This window comes from Panulirus ornatus, chromosome 13 (assembly GCF_036320965.1).
Source record: "Panulirus ornatus isolate Po-2019 chromosome 13, ASM3632096v1, whole genome shotgun sequence".
NCBI classification, from domain to species: domain Eukaryota; kingdom Metazoa; phylum Arthropoda; class Malacostraca; order Decapoda; family Palinuridae; genus Panulirus; species Panulirus ornatus.
Genome location: NC_092236.1, coordinates 11,780,978 through 11,804,084, shown reverse-complemented (window position 1 = coordinate 11,804,084; position 23,107 = coordinate 11,780,978). Strand labels below are relative to the sequence as shown.

Genomic DNA, 23,107 nt, shown 5'->3' with positions numbered 1-23,107 from the left:
GACGCACACATCGGTGAAAATCTTCATGTTCCTCCAGAAGTGAGGGAAATCATGATTTAATAACCTCACAGCTACGGCGCTCGGCACAGCGGGCGCGCAGATGCTTACGGATACGCGTCATGGGGAAGAGGGTCTGTGAACTCTGCATGCCACACCAGAGGTCTCATTCACCCAAGTCAGACAGAGAGCAAAACCAGTTTCTTTTTCCTTTCCTGAGGGTACGAGAGTGTCTCACGTGAAAGGAAAATCTGCTCAAAGAAAACTCTGGTGAATTAACTTCTCGTGAGACTAAACTCAGGGCGCTGGTCCCCTTGTATCAGCAGCAGCAGCAGCAGCAGCCCTCTAAAGGCTGGTGCACAGCCCATCTGGGAGCCCTCCAGCCACTGGTCTCCTCAGGGCGTCCCCTTCTAACTCACCTGGAGTCACTCAAGCTCCGTCAAAGCCACACGAGAGGTCGCACATGACCCAGCAATGACACCAGTCAGATAAAACGTACCGGAAAGGTAATTGATTCTTATTTTCTTCCACAATTTCAGGTTACCAATGCTTTCCAACACATGAGCTGTTCAAAGGCGAAGAGTGACACTTCAGATACTCGCACACCTTATGTAGAAACATGTATATCTAGTCATGCATCCACTCTCAAGAAACATATACATTCACACGTAGAAATGCATACATTCATGGATCCACACGACGACACGCATACATTCATACGCACGCCATAACACACACACACACACACACACACACACACACACACACACACACATCTTTACGAAGTACATCAGACTGAAACTAGAATATACCTCTCAAGTTGCGTCAAGAATAATAGGGAAGGTCCAGAGGAGGGATCAAAGATAGTGCAAGAACTGAGAGAGCTGAGTTACAGCGAGGGGAGGATCCCTGGCCATTAACTTGTCTGCTACTAAAGGGATAAGTGTAAGAGTTCATGTGATTACAACCCTCAAGTTTCTAATCCAGTTTGAATGTCAGCAGCCGACGGTTCTTAGAGAGATGCAGAGATGGAACAACAATCAGAGGACATAACATGAAATCAAACAAGAAACGTTAAATAATAATATAACAAAGTAGTTTTAGTCACAAAGTAACAGATAAGCACAATGAGCTATGTAATGAAGCTATGAATGTTGACAGCGTAAAAAGTTTAAAAAGCTGTATGAGAGAGAAAGTTCAAGAGACTCGTAGCACAGAGCCAGTGTAAAACTCCTCTCTAGTACTCAGTAAATATCAATTACACACAGACACACACGTTTGCACACGAGACGTCAGTTCCTGGACCTTTCCGTCCACTTTGTACAGAAAATGTCGCAGGACGGACGGGTGGAGCGCTATGCAATATGCTCTATCTCTCTGGGATGCAGCGGGTAGTTTCTGGAGTCGGCCGGCTGCCGGTACACACACTGGTCTGGTGGCTCTGCGATGCCCCGCGTTGCATGCGTGGGACAGAAATATGTTTATCGTCGGGTTGCGTACCAGTTGCACAGCTTTCTCGGGCTAAAAGGTCAGCTTGAACCAGTAATCTCCTGGCTCAGGTGGGGGCAATACGACTCTGGTAAACAGTCGATTCCATAAGGGCAATACTGCAAGCAAATTTCATCGGTAAGCCAAGTGAGGTGTGTGTGTGTGTGTGTGTGTGTGTGTGTGTGTGTGTGTGGTGCGGTGGTGGAGGTGATATGGTGCGTGGGTTGGCTTGTGGGTTGCAGGCAGGAGGAACGCGTGTGCTGACCCACTGGTGTAGCCTCACTCCACCAGCTCCTGACTGTTCTGGTCACGAACACTAGGGATTATTACACTTATTATACACAGTACCGCAGCCTGAGGCGCCACCGCAGAGGTACCAGCAGCAAAGGAGTACTGGAAATTATGTTAGAATAAACAGAACATTCATAAATATATACAAGGCTAAGAAATTCTCACCAGAAGCCGAACCAGCAAGCTGCTGGTAACCCTAGAGAAGACGAGCAGGTGACAAATGCTGCTTCTTGAGCACGAGGGTGCGACCCCTCCAGCACGACGGTACGACCCCTCCAGCACGACCGTAGGACCCTTAGTCATGACTTCGAAGCTTCTTCCCTGATTCATTAAGGTCAGGTGAAAGGCCAATAGTTGAGCCGTCGTGACAGAGGGTTTGGGTCCTGATCTTCGACTCCTCAGATCCTCATCATTGGCCTTACCTAAGACACATCACAACTCTACTGACAAGCATTAAGAACAATATATATATATATATATATATATATATATATATATATATATATATATATATATATATGAGGATGGATGTGCTGGAAATGAGATGTTTGAGGACAATGTGTGGTGTGAGGTGGTTTGATCGAGTAAGTAACGTAAGGGTAAGAGAGATGTGTGGAAATAAAAAGAGCGTGGTTGAGAGAGCAGAAGAGGGTGTTTTGAAATGGTTTGGGCACATGGAGAGAATGAGTGAGGAAAGATTGACCAAGAGGATATATGTGTCGGAGGTGGAGGGAACGAGGAGAAGAGGGAGACCAAATTGGAGGTGGAAAGATGGAGTGAAAAAGATTTTGTGTGATCGGGGCCTGAACATGCAGGAGGGTGAAAGGAGGGCAAGGAATAGAGTGAATTGGAGCGATGTGGTATACAGGGGTTGACGTGCTGTCAGTGGATTGAATCAAGGCATGTGAAGCGTCTGGGGTAAACCATGGAAAGCTGTGTAGGTATGTATATTTGCGTGTGTGGACGTGTGTATGTACATGTGTATGGGGGGGGGTTGGGCCATTTCTTTCGTCTGTTTCCTTGCGCTACCTCGCAAATGCGGGAGACAGCGACAAAGTATAGATAGATAGATACCCTAGTTTGAGCCAGGCACCCTATTTATCGACCAGCACTACGGAGCTGGATGAAAACCTGGACTGACTGCAGACAGACTACCTCGACCAAAATTCAAACCCATGCGGGCTCGTTACCGTGCGGCTCGTGGCCGAGTCACAGTCAGCAATGCTCACCGCTACACCACAACAGAGGTCCATAATCTAGTTAAGTTCACATATACAACAAAGGTGGCAGTCCAACAACCTCATGACACTAGTATTATATACCCTTAAAAGACCCGTCACTTCCTTAAGAGGAACCATCACCTGCCAGCGTCACATCCGGGTGCTGGGGCAGATCCTGGCCACCCGGTGGCGCTACGCACCTCACACCCTCACTCACACCACTAGAAAAACAACTCCCCAACCCCCTAAAAAAAAGAAAAAAAATCCTGCCTCACAAAAAAAAGAGGGAAAGGTGTTCCCTCGGGTAAAAACATGGAGTCATTCCGAGCACGACAGAGTCAAGTAACCTTTCCGCAGGAGTGAGTTGAGGTCGTCGCCGTGACCGCACCTGAGTTTTCAGGGACGGCTGAGCCCTGGCAGTGACTTCACCCAAGCCGTGAGGGACGGCGGGACCCTGGCAGTGACCTCACCCAAGCCGTGAGGGACGGCGGGGGCCCTGGCAGTGACCTTATCCGGCCTGGGAGCGGCGGTGGTCGGCCCCGGCGGTGACCCGTCTCGCCCTTTCACTCCGAACCTTTCACCGGGTGTGCACTCTCGCCCGGGGCCGCGACCCACACGCCTCGACGTGGCGCGGGACGGCCGGCGCGTGTCGGCCCGCGCCCGGGACCAGGTGGAGAGAAGGGGGTAGGCAGGAGGAGATATTGTTCCCCCTGACTGGAAGACTCGACATCATTGCCATTACAATGCATCAGCCTCCCCCGCCCCCGTGATCAGTCTTGCCACCAGCCGGATGAACCGTCTCCCCTCCACCTTGGGTAGTACGGGGTCACTCGATGAGTCAGTCGAGGATGACCTGACCAACCAGCTCTGGGTCACGTCTTAGGTTAAATCTTCCTCCTCTACCACTTGCCTGGTTAGTCCTGGCTGACGTGACGTTCCCAGAGTCACTCGATGAGTCAGTCGAGGATGACCTGACCAACCAGCTCTGGGTCACGTTTTAGGTTAAATCTTCCTCCTCTACCACTTGCCTGGTTAGTCCTGGCTGACGTGACGTGCCCGGAGCCACTGCCTGCAGTAAAACCAACACTGTCAGCTTCAATATCAGTGGTTATAGCGCTCATGACGACACTGTCAGCCCCCAAGAACAACACTGTCATCTCCAACACCAATACTGGTACTATTCACACCAGTAATGTCAGCACCGACACCATCAACACTGTCAGCTCTAACACCAGCAATTGTCAGCTTCATCACACCAGTACCCTCAAAGTAGCACCGTCAGCTCCAATATACCAGTACTGGTAGCTCTCACACCAGCACTGTCAGCTCCTACACGAACAGTGTTAGCTCGAACACTAACACTATCAGCGAATCATGGACAAAACAGTACGAAACGAAATGGCAAGTGGGTATAAATGCAGATATGACGGTACCAGAGGAGTCAGGCTGGGGATTAGACCAATGGCATAATAAATTTTATTTCATATTTTCTTTCATTCAGTTTATGTATCTTATCATCACTACTGCATCAGCCTCAGTGATGGAACGTGAAACAAAGTCTACGGACAATGCTCTCCATTCGTAATGCCAGAGTGTGTGTGTGTGTGTGTGTGTGTGTGTGTGTGTGTGTGTGTGTGAAACATTCGCGAACATCTTCTCCGTTCACCATCACAGTTCCTTTGACGCTCGTCTTCTTCATGTACGGCAAACTTACCGACGGAGGTCACCCGTATTTTAGCGGAGTTATGCTGAAAACAGACAGGTTGTGATTATGACAGCGTCAGTACACCGGAGTTACAAATGGACTGGCGTGCCTTACCCCAGGACCTGACCACGGGTGAGTTATGGACGTGTGGTGTAAGGTGCTACTGCAGACACCCCTGTCTGTATTACTCCACCGTCCATGGCCGCCAGGCCATCGCGCCCAAGGGTCGTACCGGTGTGTTCCTGGGGTTAATACATTTCCTCTCTATACTTCGTAAACGTGAAGGTAATATTTCAAATGTGTTGGGTAATGTTTTCTGGTTGTAATATAACTATTACAAACAATATCATCTCTGCTATTTTCTTCTTATTCTGCAACTGTGCTGCTGTGTTCTGGGCCATTTTTGTCCTGTGTCATTTCGTCCAGTGCCAATGAATTCAGAGAAACCTACTGGCTCAAGAACAGCAGCACTAACAGCTCCAACACCAACATTGCCAGCCCCAACAACGCCAACAATGTCAAGCTCCAACACGAACATGGCCAGCCCTAACACCGCCAGCAATGTCAAGCTCCAACACGAACATGGCCAGCCCCAACAACGCCATCAATGTCAAGCTCCAACACCAACACTGCCTGCCCCAACACCGCCAGCAAAATGCCAAGCTCCATCGTCCGTGGTGTCACCAACGCTGCCCGCCTCCGTGACGAGCATTTCCCGCACCGACGCAAAACTTTTACGACTTTCGACACCCAGCATCATCACGTCCGTCACCGGCCTCGCGACGCCAACGTCATCACTGGCGCTTGCACGAAGAACATAAAATGCGACACCTATTCTCCTCGGTGGCTCCAACCGGCCATTATGTATGTACTGTGGGAGACATGACAGTTTCTCTGGCAGCCTCGGCCGCTACATAGAGAAATCTAAAATTAATTCAGGAGTTTCTCTACTCAGTTGTGGGAGAAGGTTGCGAGGGGGAAGGGTTGACTCTATGCATCTCATCCTTCGTTATCTACCTACAGTGATCCATGACGCTCTTGTGACCCATCGTGTGGTCCTGAGTTGCCCCCGTGGCAGCCACTTGTTCCATACGACCCAGGTGATCCTGGGATTCTCCTGACTGTTTCCTTGTCTCGTGTGACCTCAGATGTCGTGGGCGCTGGCTGGCTGGCTGGCTGGGAGTGGCTACGTACCTCTTCGTGTGGTTCCTCGTCACCCAAAACGTCCTTCGTTCCTGACGTTGCATGACACGAGGGATGCAAGACGCTTAGAAAACTTGAAACCTTGATTGACTTCAGGTAACCTAAGACTCCACGGTACCTAACCCCCCCAGCGTGGTGTCGGACACTAGGTGCCACCTGACCACGTCATGGCACTACGACCTCACAACGAGAGACACAGGACGCCTGCAGCGCATCTTTTCAAAACACAAACTTTCCACTTCCTTAAAAAAAAATAGACTCTGACACTACTAAATTTTTCTTTTTCCCCATTTTAGTATTCAAGGCCTGACATCGATGAGGACTATCATAACAGTCTGGAGCCTTCGTTTTAAAAATGGACATCATGCGACTTCAGGCGCCTCTGACAATTCGACCGTCTTCAACACCCCCAAGTCATTCACTCGGCAGGTTAGAGGCATGTGACCCCGTGTGGCCACAGGACGACCCAGGTAGCCAGTCATGTCGATCTGCCTGTAATGACGACCTATGATGACCCAGGACGTCCGTACAACGTGATAACAACAAGTGACCTAAAACATCCGGCACAATCGCGATAGTTGACCTACCTTTCTACCATCACAGGAGACCCTGCAGGTGACCCAACTCTGGGATCAGAATGATCCGGGCCTTCACAACAGACTCGTCGTATCAGAGATTATACCTTCCAGGAGGTGGTCGCTGCTCCCAATACGGGAGTCACGATCTGCGTTCAAAGAAAATTTCGCGTCACTTCATCATTACGCCCAGCTTCGAAGCGTCGAGAAAATCTCTTTAATAGTTCTTCCTAGTATTTTTCTTATATAAACTACTCGTCACTCTAAATCATTACATGATTATCCATCAGTATTTCAGCATTTATAATTCCACATCATGGATGATTAACATTACTATCAACAAACAAACGTTTATCAATGTAGATAAAACAAGATTTAGGTTAAATAATTCACGAAAAAAAAATATTCTCAGTTAGTATTGTTGTACTGAAATTCTCGTGCGTGTCGTGAGGGAACATGCAAGTTCAGGAAAGTGAAACAGGCAAATGAAGTTCATACATCGTTTCAGTAGGCAAGGAAAGCAAATCTCGCTTTGCACTGTCAGTCACAGAGAGCAAGACAGAGAGAGGAGGGACGTACACCAGTCAAGTAATACGTCTGTGTTTATGGCAGTAAGAGCCAGTGAGGGTCGAAGTGTATTCGTCAGCAGCCTTTGCAGGATTCAGGAGGCGCAGCAGGCGGGCGAGGCTGCGGATGTCTGGTTGTCAACATCCGGGTGAGATGCATGTCTCCATCAACTCGACGGTGTGTCTCGGCCCTGAACTTCCTGGCCCGAGTTTCTAATTGTATGGCAGTGGCGTGCGCTTCCTCGGCGGACCGATGCGAAATCGTGGGAAGGGATCATACCAGCTCTTATCGACACTCGTGATAGATGGCGTTGTTTGCCAGAGGGGCGGGAGCCGAGTTAGCGTGGCTTGGCATCGGCGCGGTGAGGTGGCATGAACTATCGCAATGCTCGTGCAACGCTCGCACAACTTGATAGATTCGCGGGGACGATGGCATCAACAACAGCAATAAATTGTAACCATTTTGAGCAAGACACTTTCTGTCCTAAGCCTTTCAACCTTGGACGTAATGCATGGTTCCTCGGAGCCATCAGCACCAACCCTCACCTCACCATCACCACACACACACACACACACACACACACATTTGCTTTCTAGGCCCTATTGATTACCCAACTCTTATGAAGCTGTTTGGAAACCATCCTGTCCTAGCACACAGTCGTATGGACCCCCTACCCTGGGCTGGCAAGGGTGTGAGTGGATTCTCCTTTCATCTGTGCTTCTCAACTCCCACCCCTAAAAGAACGTGTGGACTCCTATCCCCCCACAGATGTAAGGGTTCCCCCTTGACAAGATCTCAGGGACTTTGTTCCACAGAGGGAAAGTGTGGACTCCAAACCATAAGTGGATGTGTAGAACCTCTTCCCTGAAAAGGAATTTTGCATCCTCTTCCTTCAGAAGGACATAACAAACTCCATAGTAGCGGGGGGTTTTCAACACCTGAACCCATAAGGACGTGAGAAAGTTTCTCTCCCCCTTCTCCAATCTCTCTCTCTCTCTCTCTCTCTCTCTCTCTCTCTCTCTCTCTCTCTCTCTCTCTCTCTCTCTTAGCAAACCTCCTTTCTTGCTTTCACAAGGACGGGTGTACGAGAGGAGGGAAAAAAAAAAAGAAAGAACTTGAAGCGAGGCCTCGACAGTTCTGAGTAGATCATGCGGTTATGAGCCCCCATTAAAGCATCGGTGTGACCAGAAGGGTGGCAGCCCGACCATGAGTGAGTGACAACAGAGTTTGGTTTGTGTACATTTCTCCGGACCATCTGGCTGGTGTTTACGTAGAAAGCCGTCGTCGTCGTCCCTAGCAACTCGGCCCCTTGAGTGACGGTGACGACACACGTAACCACTGACGAAAGGAAAAGTTGGTGGGTAACGTTAGTCGACTGTATTCTGCACACACACACACACACACACACACACACACACACTATATGCCTACCAGGTTCTGGTGATCTGGTCATCTTGATTACCTTCCCACTGCTGGCTGACTGTGTACCGTAACATCATTGTAATTACGTTTAGCAAAGGGTAATACGTGACGAGCTGTAAGGTCTAGAACTGTAAGCAGCGGCACCAGCTGAGCGTCCTTATGGACGTGCTTATAGCATCAGAATGGTTACTTTCTCTTTATTATTCTTTTTGCTATCCACCATCACTTTCTGGACCATTACTGACTAGGATGACCGGGGGTAACATCCTCACTCACCGCGGCTACCCCAAGCAGTCCACTTGGTGACATTTAACCCAACACGAGATGAAGCAACCGTTTGTTAGAATCTCACGTTTTAACTGGCATTGTAAGGACCCACTCACTCAACCTGAACAAGGGAGCGAAGTGCTCAGAATAGAGAGAGAGAGAGAGAGAGAGAGAGAGAGAGAGAGAGAGAGAGAGAGAGAGAGAGAGAGAGAGAGAGAGAGACGAAAGCAAACATGCAGAAGTATGGACCAAGAATCAAGTATTTAGGGAAATATACATGAAAAGGAACTTGAGGGCCAAGAGGCCGATGGTTATAGACCTGATCTGATCTCATAGTATCTTGTAAAGCGCTGGACCCTAACGGGGATAATCTACACCCATTACTCTTTCTGATTAACAAAATTTGTTAATTTAGCAAGCAAATGATATACAGTCATTTAACAGAAGTATCGTTCCATCTTACGAGGGAAAGCTAACCTAATATTTTCTATGTTTACAGGGTGGTGCAGAGCAGCTGGTAGCCACACTGCTGGTGAGTACCACAGCAAGTCATAGAGCATAACAGAAAAGACAACAATGGCAGAGCTAACATAACAGAAGCCAATGATGCAGTAATCCAGAACAGACAACACTGGTTAACTGACATAACTTTTCACAATAAAGATAATACGGTAATACGGGAAAGACAACACCGGCACAGCAAACAAATGCCACAACAGGCCCAGTAACACAGCACGGCATCATAAACACCACTAGCAACCTAATGGCGCGACGCGGCATCAGCAGTGACTGGTCCGTGTCGTGCGCACACCCACCCCATCTACCAACAACATCAGTCAACAAAACGAAACTCATGTAGAGCATTACGTCTTCCCTTCACAACAATGTAACGTGCTGAGAATGGACCTGTAATCGATCACTTCCCTCACATGGCATTAAGGTAACAATGAGACACGAGTTGGTAATCAAGATCCGAATTTTCCCCATCCACCATGTCAACAAAACGAAACTCGTGTAGAGCATTACGTCTTCCCTTCACAACGATGTAACGTGCTGAGAATGGACCTGTAATCGATAAGTTCCCTCACATGGCATTAAGGTAACAATGAGACACGAGTTGGTAATCAAGATAAGAATCTTCTCAATGCTTCGGCAATCGTCTTCTCAGGAAGGCAGCTGAGCTGTGGAAACGTTAAGAATTTGATTAACAGCTCGTGTCTCCATACTACTTCACTCCCCTTATCTGTTAGAAGGAACAACATTTACTTCCTTCACAAGAGATCCTGAACCATGAATGGTTTCGTATCACAGTAAAACCCAGGGTAACATTTTCAAAAAAAAAAATTCTCTTGAGTATACTTACTTCTTCCCTTGGCCACAACAAGGACTCCCCTTTATTGCAAGCGGGCCTAACTTCACAACATACATCTATTTTTTTTCTAACTCACTTATGCTGGATACATCAAAGTAATCTTTCATATCAAAGCTACATGTAAATTAGTATGTAATAATCGTCACGTCCAATAAACCACGGTCGATATAAACCATCAAAAAATATCGTAATGCAATATCGAGTCACTCGGCCAACATCGCACTTAAAGAGAAGCTCGAGGCAGGAAACAGCCGCCCTAAAAAGTCCTTGAGCATGAGGGGATGACCTTAATGTGTAATGTCCAGGCTTTCGACCATACCATCAAGGGCTAAATCAAAGCCCAATTCATCATAACACAGGGTCACGCCATCGTCCCCATGGAAATAAAATGTGAACGTGGTGCATCTTCATAAATCATCGTAAAATCAAAATCACTTGTTGAAAAGTCTAGCAATATAAAAGGTGTATGCGCAAGTAACAGTACAAATGCTAAGACGAAACAGACTGCAGGGCCGTCAGTGTAATATACACACTGGAAAAGTGTGCTGGGTGAGGTGCACGCGAGGAGAGACGCGAGTGAAAGTAACGTGTGTTTGACTGGTCATCCCGGAGGCGGAGCTGGATGCCTAGCCCCCACTCCGACAACCCACCCTAAACCCTCTGCAGCAGCAGGCCAGTAGGTCCTTCCTCCCTGGAGTACATGGAAAGGACACATACCATAAGACCTGATGGTGTATGACGAGGTTATCTAAGCTGCAGGACAGTAACTGTAGTAGTCATGGTGATAGCTCCACCCTACTTAGCGCTGCTCTCTCCGGCAAATCAACAGACAGGGAAAATAATCATGGAGCACCACGTAGTACGTTGAGCACATACTGCCAAGGAATGTTATAAGAAAGTGGGAATAAGATCATCACATTCTGCTCTAATTTCAGCAGCCGGATACTCCTGAGGAGAAGATCTAAATATGAAAAGATAAAAAGATGAAATATGGTCATAACATAATGTTCTTGAACGGGCTCATTCAGTGATAAATTTCGTTATGCTGTCACTTATGTGTATGAAACGTCTTCACTATGACAACCCCAAGAGGAAGTTTATTCCTACGTTCAACTTCACTGCTCAAAGCAATATGCTCTCACGTTTGTACTATATATCTACACATCAACATCATAGCTGTCTCTGGTCACCGTATCTCTAACGTAATAAAAAAGTCGTGACATCGAAATAGTCTAGTGTTCTGAACATTGCCAATAGTATTAAAAAATATCTGGTGTTAACAGTGAAAGTAATATATATATATATATATATATATATATATATATATATATATATATATATATATATATATATATACACCACACATAACCTACCTCTACAAAATTATACCACAATAATCTTGAGATATCTGATACAACAACCTTTTCTTTTTCATTTCTTTTTCCAAGGTCCAGCGAAGCATATCAAACCTTTTTTTTTTCTTTTTTGTCTTATCTCTAAACACGTTCTTTGGCATGTTAAATGTTATTGCTTGGAAAGCGTAATGTTTTTTTTTCACGTTCATTTCCATTTTTGAACAAAAGAAAGCTGCCTGGAATCCGTCAGGCCGAGGTCACTGTCACCCTTAACCTAATTTTGATTACAAAGTATTTCCTATTCCCAACATACTTGTTCACCAGTCTACAAAGGCGTGATACTCAGTCGTTTTCTGAAGTCCTGTCGCGACCAAAGTGTACATGGGACATCATGTAAGTTACCCCTGCGTTTGTGTGTGTGTGTGTGTGTGTGTGTGTGTGTGTGTGTGTGTCTACCTGTGGATACATTCTTGTTAGCACCACCACTCAAGAAAAATACATGGTAGGATGTCGTTCTTTACATACACCATAGGTAACCAACGGTTCTTAATAATCATCTGGTTCCATGGACGAAGAACAAACAGTGTACCCGATTACCCAAGTTATGTAGAATACGTAGGCTCACGGGGCTCGACTCCAAACGACCTACATTGTGCTGTGGAAATATAAAGATGAGCCTCTAAAATTAACAGAAGGTAAGGAAAATATATAAAAATATAATAAAAAAAAATGACAGCTTGCTTTATCAGAGCGTGTTCTGTTGGGACGAGAGTAGTGTCCGTGTGTCTTAGGGACAAGGATGGTTACTTAATTCCTTTAGCACGACGGCACAACCCTTAGGTATAGTGACCTTGCCATCGACCTCACCCTTAAGGGTCAAATGAAAGCTAGGCCATCATTTCTAAAGGCCGCACCTTTATGCTCAAGGGTTGTGTCATCGTGTTCAAGGGTCAGACACACACTAGCGCTCGGTTAACAACAAACAAGAATAACCCACATTTTCTGCTTTCAGGTCAATGCGGCTCCCGGCGGCAATATCGTAGCATGGTAAGTACCTGGAGACGGAGGACAGTCTTGGAGGCTGGCTGTTGCTAGAGTTAGGAGGGAAGGAACTAGTTGAACTTTACCGCCACACTGGTGGCGAAGTCCACACGCATGACAGTTACCCAGTACTTCTTGTCTAGGTGTGTGTTAGTGTGGTAAACGTACGCCCTTCACCAATTTGTAATGTTACAGCCATAGGCGCCCCTTCCCCCTCCTAACCTCGAAAAAAGTGCCATGCCTGGAGTCTAATGGCGGTGTCAGAGGTTTGTTAAACAGGGATCCAAGTGTGTTATCAGACAGAATGTGTAATTTCAAGATGATATCTTTAAAATGTGTTCTTTGGGCCGGTCTAAGCCAACGGCTGACGTGGCGCTTATTGGGAGTCACCAGGAAGAGCGGGTCGAGCGTGGCGGAAGATTAGAAGGTTTGGGCAGCCAGGAGCTGGTCCTGAACTAAAGACTGATGTCTTGGGTATATTTTCAATAGCACACTTGCAAAAGTGAGTGTTTAGTAATACGATCGGAATGAAGATTAGTAATAGTGTTTACGACAATGTGGTCCCTGTGAATACTGCCCATCTGGTGATGTGGGTGGAGGTGTTATCGTTGCACTGCTTTATACGGGTTTTCAGGGGATACTGGCGGTGTTAGTGCCATCGATTATGTGGATCCTCTTTGATGTAAGTCACTCGAAGTGACTGAGGTAGGAAGAATAAACCACAGACCACCTATGGGTCACAGGAAGTGGTAATCGTTTCTACGTGTTGGCCTCCACGTGAAAGACCCAAGTTGTACCGCATATTCAATATCTCAAAGTTGTCACTTGCATGTGGACCTGGTAAAATACACACATTTCCTAATGAGAATGTATGGGTATCATGTAGGGACGGGGGTCTGTTCCCTCATGCTATCCAATCATCAGGGTCTTCGGTCTAGAATATGGGTTTCACGTTATCCTAAGCACACATATGCAGTCTTTTTCCAAGTTCAACATACTGTCATGCACTAGTCACAAGGGGGATTTTCTCTTACTTTGCTTCATTATGATTAAACAAAATACCATTATTACCTGACATGTATGACATAATTAATCGTATGGCAACTCTCCTCCTCACAGAAGGGCCGGTTGGCGGCCATGTTCCACTATGTGGCGGTCGCACTACTTCTGTTGGCATCTTCAGCGCTCGCAGACCGTCTTCACCAAACACTATCCAACTTCCCATCTCTAAGTCAAGACTCAACCTTCTTAATCAATCGGGATCTAACTCGAGATGCGCATCTGACTCCTGTCTCTACACACTTGACATCCTCGTATGACCTGAGTAAAACCACTCTACACAAAGTCACCCCCACTCGAGTCCTTGATCCGTCACCAAGTAAAGATCCTTGGCTAACCAATTTCTCTCCAAACCATGATTTGGAGTTGGATCTTGCTCCATCATATGAACTGAAGTCATCATCGTTTACCTCACTCAATCATGAACTAAATCCATTAATTTCCCAAGACAAAGCCTCAACTACTGACAATATCAAACAGGTCATATCAACACAAGTACTAGTCCCATCAAAGACTGATGACTTGAGTCATGGCCTCATGTCATCCTCTTCTTCCTCTAGTCATAACAACATCCATTCTCCCATACTTCCATTCATTCCTTCTCCACTCGACCCCTTCCTTTTCAACACCAGTGAAATCACTTTACCCAACAACAAAAATGCACTGCCTTCACCCCACAACACGACGCACGGTATCACAGTCTCTACTGAGTCGAGCAGTTCCAACAGCAACGCCACTATAACACAAGAAGAGTTCAACAGCATCTTAACTCGGTAAGTCTTTCAAAGAAGAATGTTCTCTCGAGGGCAGGTTGCTTGTGTGCATTGTCCTCTGCCTAAACCACTAAGTCCGCTTCTCATCCTCCACACCTAGACACTGGGAATCTTTACATCCTGTTCTTTTTTCCCTGACTCCTGCAATCTATCTTGCATTGAGTCTAATCTATCTACTCTTAAAGATTGAAAACTACTTTTTTCGTTTTTTCCCATCAACCTTAACCCTAATTCAAGGACAACTATGTCTGTGATAAGTGCCTTTTTGTTAAGAAGTATTACAGAATAAGCTATTTATTATGTATTAGTACAACTGCAGATGATGACGAAACTCAAAACTCTAGGTTTAGCTTGGATGCTCTGCAAGCAACTCAGATAGCCGAGCGACTTGGCCTAGCGGGGACTGGAGCAGCTGAACTGGAGCAAGAACTAACTCTAGGAGGAGACCTACAGGGCCCAGGAGGACCTAATGACAGACCTCAGGCGTTACCTTTGGGCCGCATTGTTCGCACAACACCCCGAAGGAGAGAAGCGTCAAGTGCGTCACTGATAAGTACTTTTCACAGATTTCACAAAATATGTAAAAATCTCCTTTACATTACAGGAATGCATTATGTGTACAATACTTTCTAACTGTGAGAATGATCTGAGACCAGAATTATATTGGCAAAACAACACTAACATCAATATCGTCTCTTTAGTTCTCTCACAAGCAACTAGACGACTGTTTTTGGGTGACCCATCTCTGTGCTACACGGGAACCTGCGAGTTCTTCCTCATGTGTTGGCTGGGCGGAGGTCTGATTGATGGTGGCTGTGGAGGATTTCTCTTCGCCTGCTGTACTCGGCCTAATCAGAGAGGCCAACGAGGTCCAGAATCTTTCAGAGAAGACAGTGCTGGTATCATCCCCGTTGATTACGGCCCCATCAGGAATGATGAAGGTGAGTGGAGATACTTCTAAACGACTTCCCATCATCCTGAACAAGCAATTACACACATGGAAATACTGCATAGTACAACGGGTGCAGTGAGGTTTTAAAATTCAAACTGAAGTCTTCCACCAAATATCTTTCTTGTGCATTCTGCTCCGATTAGCACAATGAATGGTCAGCTGGAATATTTCATTGAATTCGTTATTATTTTGTCCCATTATGTGTTTACCACTCCCTCAAATACTTTAATTGCATGTGATGTTTGCCTGACTGGCCTATATTGTTTCGGCATCATAGTCATCACTGGCCTGGTTGAATCATATGACATACAATAAGAAACAAAGTTGAATTCAAGATACCAGTTCCTTTTTTCTGTACACTGTTCACCAAACACCTAACTGACAGCTTCGTCATCACTTATGTACTGGAGTCAATTCCAACCACGGGTACAGGATGACCCCTAACACCTTACATGTCAAGACCCATGCAAGTCATGAATGTCATGTCTATAAAGCATCTGTATGTTCACATAAAGATTTAATACAAAATCAAAAGAGCATATCCCTGTAAAAAGTACCTAATTAATAAGATGCATTTTCTTGAATCTACGGTTTTGAATCACTGCCTTCCTATACAAAAACCAATATTTAGTGATTGCTAATGTAAAGGATAAACGGGTAAAGATGAAGAAAACGAATTAGCGCACGAAATGTTAATTATCACTGGCAACAAAATCCCTGCTCTTGAATCCAGTTTATAAAATTTTCCTAATCATGCACTTTTATATACTTACTCATCTACAGATTTCACCTTTTACTGACAGCATCATAACAGTGATCCTCTAAGAACGCTATCCCTAACCTCACGTTCCCTCCAGCATTCTATACAAATACTGTTCTTCCATGTTCCCAATCATATAACCACTCATTTCTATCTCTAGCAGCTGAGTAGTATACAGTGTCAATGAATATTAAATCCCCTCAATGTACACTATCATGCAGACCTTTCTTTTGAATGTTTGATCTACTATCTAAATATAAGGCAATAAATGACATTAACAGATTACGTAGTTACCTCCTACTTGTGACAAAAGAGTCCATCCTTTCCCTTCTACTAATTATACAGCAACCTTGAACATCCATCAAAAAGGTGATAATCATCATAATCATCATAATGACAATAGAGAAAGGATGTGAACTAATGTGGCTTTTCTTAGTCTTTCCTGGTACTCCTTACTAAACTGGGAAACGGCGATCAAGTCTGGGGAAGAATGTATATATAGTGATAATTCCCTGTAAATTCCAATTTATGTATCTACGTACAATATTGCAGGCTGTGGTCTGAGTGCCAGCAGTCGTCTCACTGCCCAGCGGAGGATTGTTGGTGGTACAGAAGCTGGATTTGGTTCCTTCCCTTGGCAGGTCAGACCCAACTCTCTTCTTTCATATGTCATATATAAAGGTCATTTGTAAGGTCATTAGTCATTCCTATACAAGTTACTCCTTTAAAACTATTTTTAGGCTTACTTATTGGTAACTTCATTGTTTTCTCTTTTGCAGATAAAGTATGATGTAGAAATAACCTCTTTTGATATGATTATGAATCTTATACATATCTTATACTGTCTTCCAAGAAAATTAAAGCTTAACAAAAAGCCCAACAAAGTAACGAGGAAATTAAACTAGCCTGCACTTCGCAGTCTTTAATGATTGTTAATGGTCACTATACAATACCCGCCACAATTCCTTGCACCCTCCTAAGCAGAAGGCAACCACAGGTGGGACGTTATAAGCTCATTCAAAATGGGTAATTACAAGTACACCTTGACTGATTTGCTCAAAAACCTGTCTCTGCAACTAATGCAATTTCTTATTCTTACAATCCCTATTATATGCTTTGTTACTTTCACCATTTTATGATAAAGACTAAATAAAAAAAACGGCAAAAATATTTAAATATAATAACAAATAAAGCATTCTTTTTCCTGTGTTGGCTTTTCAAGGTTTGTAACTTATGTCCACTAAAGAATTACAAAAAGGTTGGTGGATGTAATTATTCCCTAATCCATTTCTACAGTATACTCATGGGTATTCATCTCTTGATCTTTCTTTACCACCAAGTAGCCTTTTAAACATATACATACTGCTGACATTCAGTTTATTTGAACCATCTACCAGCTCTACAATAAAACACTAATTCTGTAAAACATTTTTATAACAGGCTTTTTGCAAAACTTCCTATTATGGTCTCTTGTTACTCTATAATTGCATCTCATGAAGAACTGTTCACTGCAACTAGTTTACAAACTTGAAGTTTAATCATGCCACCCCTCTCTCTTCTCACCTCCATGAAAGATAAATCTGTAGCCCTCAGGCTCTTCTTGCAGCTCAGCTCTTAATTTAGATACCATCTTTGCCATCCTCAGGAACCTCTCAACTACATTTTTGTACTTCTATGGGTGTGATGACCACACGAGAGAGGCATGATCCAGTTATGGTCTAATACATGCTGTGAATAGTTTATAGTTTACCAAACATTTCTTCATCCATATAAAGGACTAGGTTTCTTTTGCAGTGATTCCTGTATTATACTTCATGCTAAGTAGTAATCACACTGTGACCTTCTTTTGCTGTATTCCATCTTCATTACTTTGTACTTATACTGAATTTCAAGTCATTTATCAGACTAATTTTGTAGTTGTCCAGGTCCCTCCTGTAAGACGAGACAATCGTCAGTGTTCTTTCTTACTTCTTTCCTGACCTTAGCTTCTTTTGCAACACATTCAGGGAAGAGTCATTTACAGAAACCAAAATTAGCAGTGGGGCCACCAGTGTGGCACACCACTGATGATCCCAGTTCATTTCAAGAATCCTCCCTTGTGCCTTTCCACTAAGGTAATCCTCTATCCAGAGGAGGAGTCTACCCCTTATTCCTGCCTAGCTTCCCTTTCATCCCATTTAGAAGTGCAGTAAAAATCTTTCTAGCAAACCATGAATTCATGATCTACCTAAAACATAAAGTGAACATCATTTGCTCAAGCTGTTTTAATATTCATTATGGCTTTTATCATTTAACTCCTGTAATCTGAGTATCATTAGTTCTTTAAAAATATATCTTTCCAAAAACAGAAGATTGCTTAGATAATCCTCCTTTCGTACAGCCATGATATCCTTTTACTTGACATATTTTTCCAGCTTTGTAAAGCATAGCCTATAAGTTATCAAACCCAAGAAAAATACCTATGAGGAGTGGTATCAAATAGAGCTTCTTATTTGTTTTCCTATTAATATGGGGACAAAACTTACCATTTTTGTTTCTAAAACTTCAAACACCAACACTTTTTCCCAAAATTTCTCTTTTATCTCCATTACTGTTTTTCACTTACCTAAAAATCACAGCCTTTAGCACGACCATAAAAACATTAAGCAAATCTGTCTATTCTACCTCGGCCTCATCACTGACAATTCTCTCAAAAGATGTTAAAAAGATATCTTTTTTTTTTTTTTTTTTTTTTTTTTTTTATACTCTGTCGCTGTCTCCCGCGTTTGCGAGGTAGCGCAAGGAAACAGACGAAAGAAATGGCCCAACCCCCCCCATACACATGTACATACACACGTCCACACACGCAATATACATACCTACACAGCTTTCCATGGTTTACCCCAGACGCTTCACATGCCTTGATTCAATCCACTGACAGCACGTCAACCCCTGTATACCACATCGCTCCAATTCACTCTATTCCTTGCCCTCCTTTCACCCTCCTGCATGTTCAGGCCCCGATCACACAAAATCCTTTTCACTCCATCTTTCCACCTCCAATTTGGTCTCCCTCTTCTCCTCGTTCCCTCCACCTCCGACACATATATCCTCTTGGTCAATCTTTCCTCACTCATTCTCTCCATGTGCCCAAACCACTTCAAAACACCCTCTTCTGCTCTCTCAACCACGCTCTTTTTATTTCCACACATCCCTCTTACCCTTACGTTACTTACTCGATCAAACCACCTCACACCACACATTGTCCTCAAACATCTCATTTCCAGCACATCCATCCTCCTGCGCACAACTCTATCCATAGCCCACGCCTCGCAACCATACAACATTGTTGGAACCACTATTCCTTCAAACATACCCATTTTTGCTTTCCGGGATAATGTTCTCGACTTCCACACATTTTTCAAGGCTCCCAAAATTTTCGCCCCCTCCCCCACCCTATGATCCACTTCCGCTTCCATGGTTCCATCCGCTGACAGATCCACTCCCAGATATCTAAAACACTTCACTTCCTCCAGCCTCTCACCATTCAAACTCACCTCCCAATTGACTTGACCCTCAACCCTACTGTACCTAATAACCTTGCTCTTATTGACATTTACTCTTAACTTTCTTCTTCCACACACTTTACCAAACTCCGTCACCAGCTTCTGCAGTTTCTCACATGAATCCGCCACCAGCGCTGTATCATCAGCGAACAACAACTGACTCACTTCCCAAGCTCTCTCATCCCCAACAGACTTCATACTTGCCCCTCTTTCCAAAACTCTTGCATTTACCTCCCTAACAACCCCATCCATAAACAAATTAAACAACCATGGAGACATCACACACCCCTGCCGCAAACCTACATTCACTGAGAACCAATCACTTTCCTCTCTTCCTACACGTACACATGCCTTACATCCTCGATAAAAACTTTTCACTGCTTCTAACAACTTGCCTCCCACACCATATATTCTTAATACCTTCCACAGAGCATCTCTATCAACTCTATCATATGCCTTCTCCAGATCCATAAATGCTACATACAAATCCATTTGCTTTTCTAAGTATTTCTCACATACATTCTTCAAAGCAAACACCTGATCCACACATCCTCTACCACTTCTGAAACCACACTGCTCTTCCCCAATCTGATGCTCTGTACATGCCTTCACCCTCTCAATCAATACCCTCCCATATAATTTACCAGGAATACTCAACAAACTTATACCTCTGTAATTTGAGCACTCACTCTTATCCCCTTTGCCTTTGTACAATGGCACTATGCAAGCATTCCGCCAATCCTCAGGCACCTCACCATGAGTCATACATACATTAAATAACCTTACCAACCAGTCAACAATACAGTCACCCCCTTTTTTAATAAATTCCACTGCAATACCATCCAAACCTGCTGCCTTGCCGGCTTTCATCTTCCGCAAAGCTTTTACTACCTCTTCTCTGTTTACCAAATCATTTTCCCTAACCCTCTCACTTTGCACACCACCTCGACCCAAACACCCTATATCTGCCACTCTGTCATCAGACACATTCAACAAACCTTCAAAATACTCATTCCATCTCCTTCTCACATCACCACTACTTGTTATCACCTCCCCATTTACGCCCTTTACTGAAGTTCCCATTTGCTCCCTTGTCTTACGCACCCTATTTACCTCCTTCCAGAACATCTTTTTATTCTCCCTAAAATTTACTGATAGTCTCTCACCCCAACTCTCATTTGCCCTTTTTTTCACCTCTTGCACCTTTCTCTTGACCTCCTGTCTCTTTCTTTTATACTTCTCCCACTCAATTGCATTTTTTCCCTGCAAAAATCGTCCAAATGCCTCTCTCTTCTCTTTCACTAATACTCTTACTTCTTCATCCCACCACTCACTACCCTTTCTAAACAGCCCACCTCCCACTCTTCTCATGCCACAAGCATCTTTTGCGCAATCCATCACTGATTCCCTAAATACATCCCATTCCTCCCCCACTCCCCTTACTTCCATTGTTCTCACCTTTTTCCATTCTGTACACAGTCTCTCCTGATACTTCTTCACACAGGTCTCCTTCCCAAGCTCACTTACTCTCACCACCTTCTTCACCCCAACATTCACTCTTCTTTTCTGAAAACCCATACTAATCTTCACCTTAGCCTCCACAAGATAATGATCAGACATCCCTCCAGTTGCACCTCTCAGCACATTGACATCCAAAAGTCTCTCTTTCGCACGCCTGTCCATTAACACGTAATCCAATAACGCTCTCTGGCCATCTCTCCTACTTACATAAGTATACTTATGTATATCTCGCTTTTTAAACCAGGTATTCCCAATCATCAGTCCTTTTTCAGCACATAAATCTACAAGCTCTTCACCATTTCCATTTACAACACTGAACACCCCATGCATACCAATTATTCCCTCAACTGCCACATTACTCACCTTTGCATTCAAATCACCCATCACTATAACCCGGTCTCGTGCATCAAAACCGCTAACACACTCATTTAGCTGCTCCCAAAACACTTGCCTCTCCTGATCTTTCTTCTCATGCCCAGGTGCATATGCACCAATAATCACCCACCTCTCTCCATCAACTTTCAATTTTACCCATATTAATCGAGAATTTACTTTCTTACATTCTATGACATACTCCCACAACTCCTGTTTCAGGAGTATTGCTACTCCTTCCCTTGCTCTTGTCCTCTCACTAACCCCTGACTTCACTCCCCAGACATTTCCAAACCACTCTTCCCCTTTACCCTTGAGCTTCGTTTCACTCAGAGCCAAAACATCCAGGTTCCTTTCCTCAAACATACTACCTATCTCTCCTTTTTTCACAAAACAATATCTATACAAAACAAAATGAGCAGTAAAACATGTTAGTAGAATGACTGCATTTTTCATTGCCCATGTTACTTGTGATAACAAATGCCTGCTTCCTCCTTCTCTTTGGAAGTTTTATTCCTGATGGCTGGACAAAAACTGTTTGCCTACAGCCAAAATGGGGCTGCACTGAGCAGTAGACACGGTCAAATGACTGCTAACAATCATTAACAGCCTATATGGTGGATATGTTACCTACTCTGTCTCAATATACCAACTTTTCATCGGAATTTTTGTTCTGCTTTTCTATTCCAAATACAGGTAAAATATCAAAAAGCCAATTAATAATCTAATAATCTCAGCAAATCTTTATAAATGTTATATATAATATATATTCATATACAGTATATCAAACAAATAATGTTCAAAACATGCATAAATTCTATAAACCAATCTATTATGGTTATGACATGTTTCATACCACAATCTTTGCCCTAAATTTTCCTAAAATCTGTAAAACTGTAAACTTCAAACATCCTTTGGTTTCGTGGTTTATGGATTTTCGATATTCTACCTGCAAATATTTTTGTCAGGGCTGCAGTTACCATAAGGCGACAATAATTCTTCAAAATTTTTTGATAATAAAAATATGTAAGCTTTTTAATACACTTTTAGCAGTATGCCTGACGAAACTTGAAAGCTGTATTCAGACTATAGGTTTGATCAAAAATCTGTCCCCTGATCTTTCCTTCTGCTCTTTTTTTTTTTGCTGAACTTTTTAGCTAGGTTTTCTGTTTAATTAACTTTAAATGCTAGGCTTTCTGTCGTATTACCAACCTTTCATATTAACTGGCAATAAATTCAAACTCTTTAGTTAGTCAAAGTTTTAATTCTTCCATCTGGTATATGGTGTCAACTACATTTGCCTCAGTGTTCTCCTATTGCTGCAATTTATGTGAATACGCAGTTATTTCAAATTACTTATTATCTTTCTCTACGCCTCCTCTTATGCAATCCTTTTGAAAATTTACATATTAAGCATGCAATCATTTTCTCTTGTTTTTTCAGCTTTATACCTTATTGGAAAAGTGTTGGAACCTAGGAAATTCTATTATTATCAGAGTTTGGTGTGATATCACTGTGGCTGTGCAAAAGTATCCTTCAGTGGTAACTTGTAGAAGACCCTTCTGGATGATTTGGAGTATCATAATTTAAACACCGCACTAAATTTGACTTAACTTTAATAT

At 43.9% G+C, this 23,107-nt stretch overlaps 1 protein-coding gene across 4 annotated transcripts in view; it reads left to right on the top strand.

Annotated features, from left to right (window-relative positions):
- LOC139752756 (uncharacterized) overlaps positions 1–23,107 on the top strand; it is a 112,653-nt gene that overhangs the window by 80,672 nt on the left and 8,874 nt on the right. For 2 of the 4 annotated variants that reach the window (XM_071668637.1, XM_071668638.1), the window contains 6 exons: positions 9,235–9,267; positions 12,475–12,509; positions 13,623–14,335; positions 14,680–14,873; positions 15,037–15,276; positions 16,600–16,688. In XM_071668637.1, the coding sequence (XP_071524738.1) occupies positions 12,507–12,509; positions 13,623–14,335; positions 14,680–14,873; positions 15,037–15,276; positions 16,600–16,688 (1,239 nt within the window). In that variant the 5' untranslated portion in view covers positions 9,235–9,267; positions 12,475–12,506. The remainder of the gene's footprint in view (positions 1–9,234; positions 9,268–12,474; positions 12,510–13,622; positions 14,336–14,679; positions 14,874–15,036; positions 15,277–16,599; positions 16,689–23,107) is intronic. The other 2 variants (XM_071668639.1, XM_071668640.1) reach the window with 1 other exon arrangement.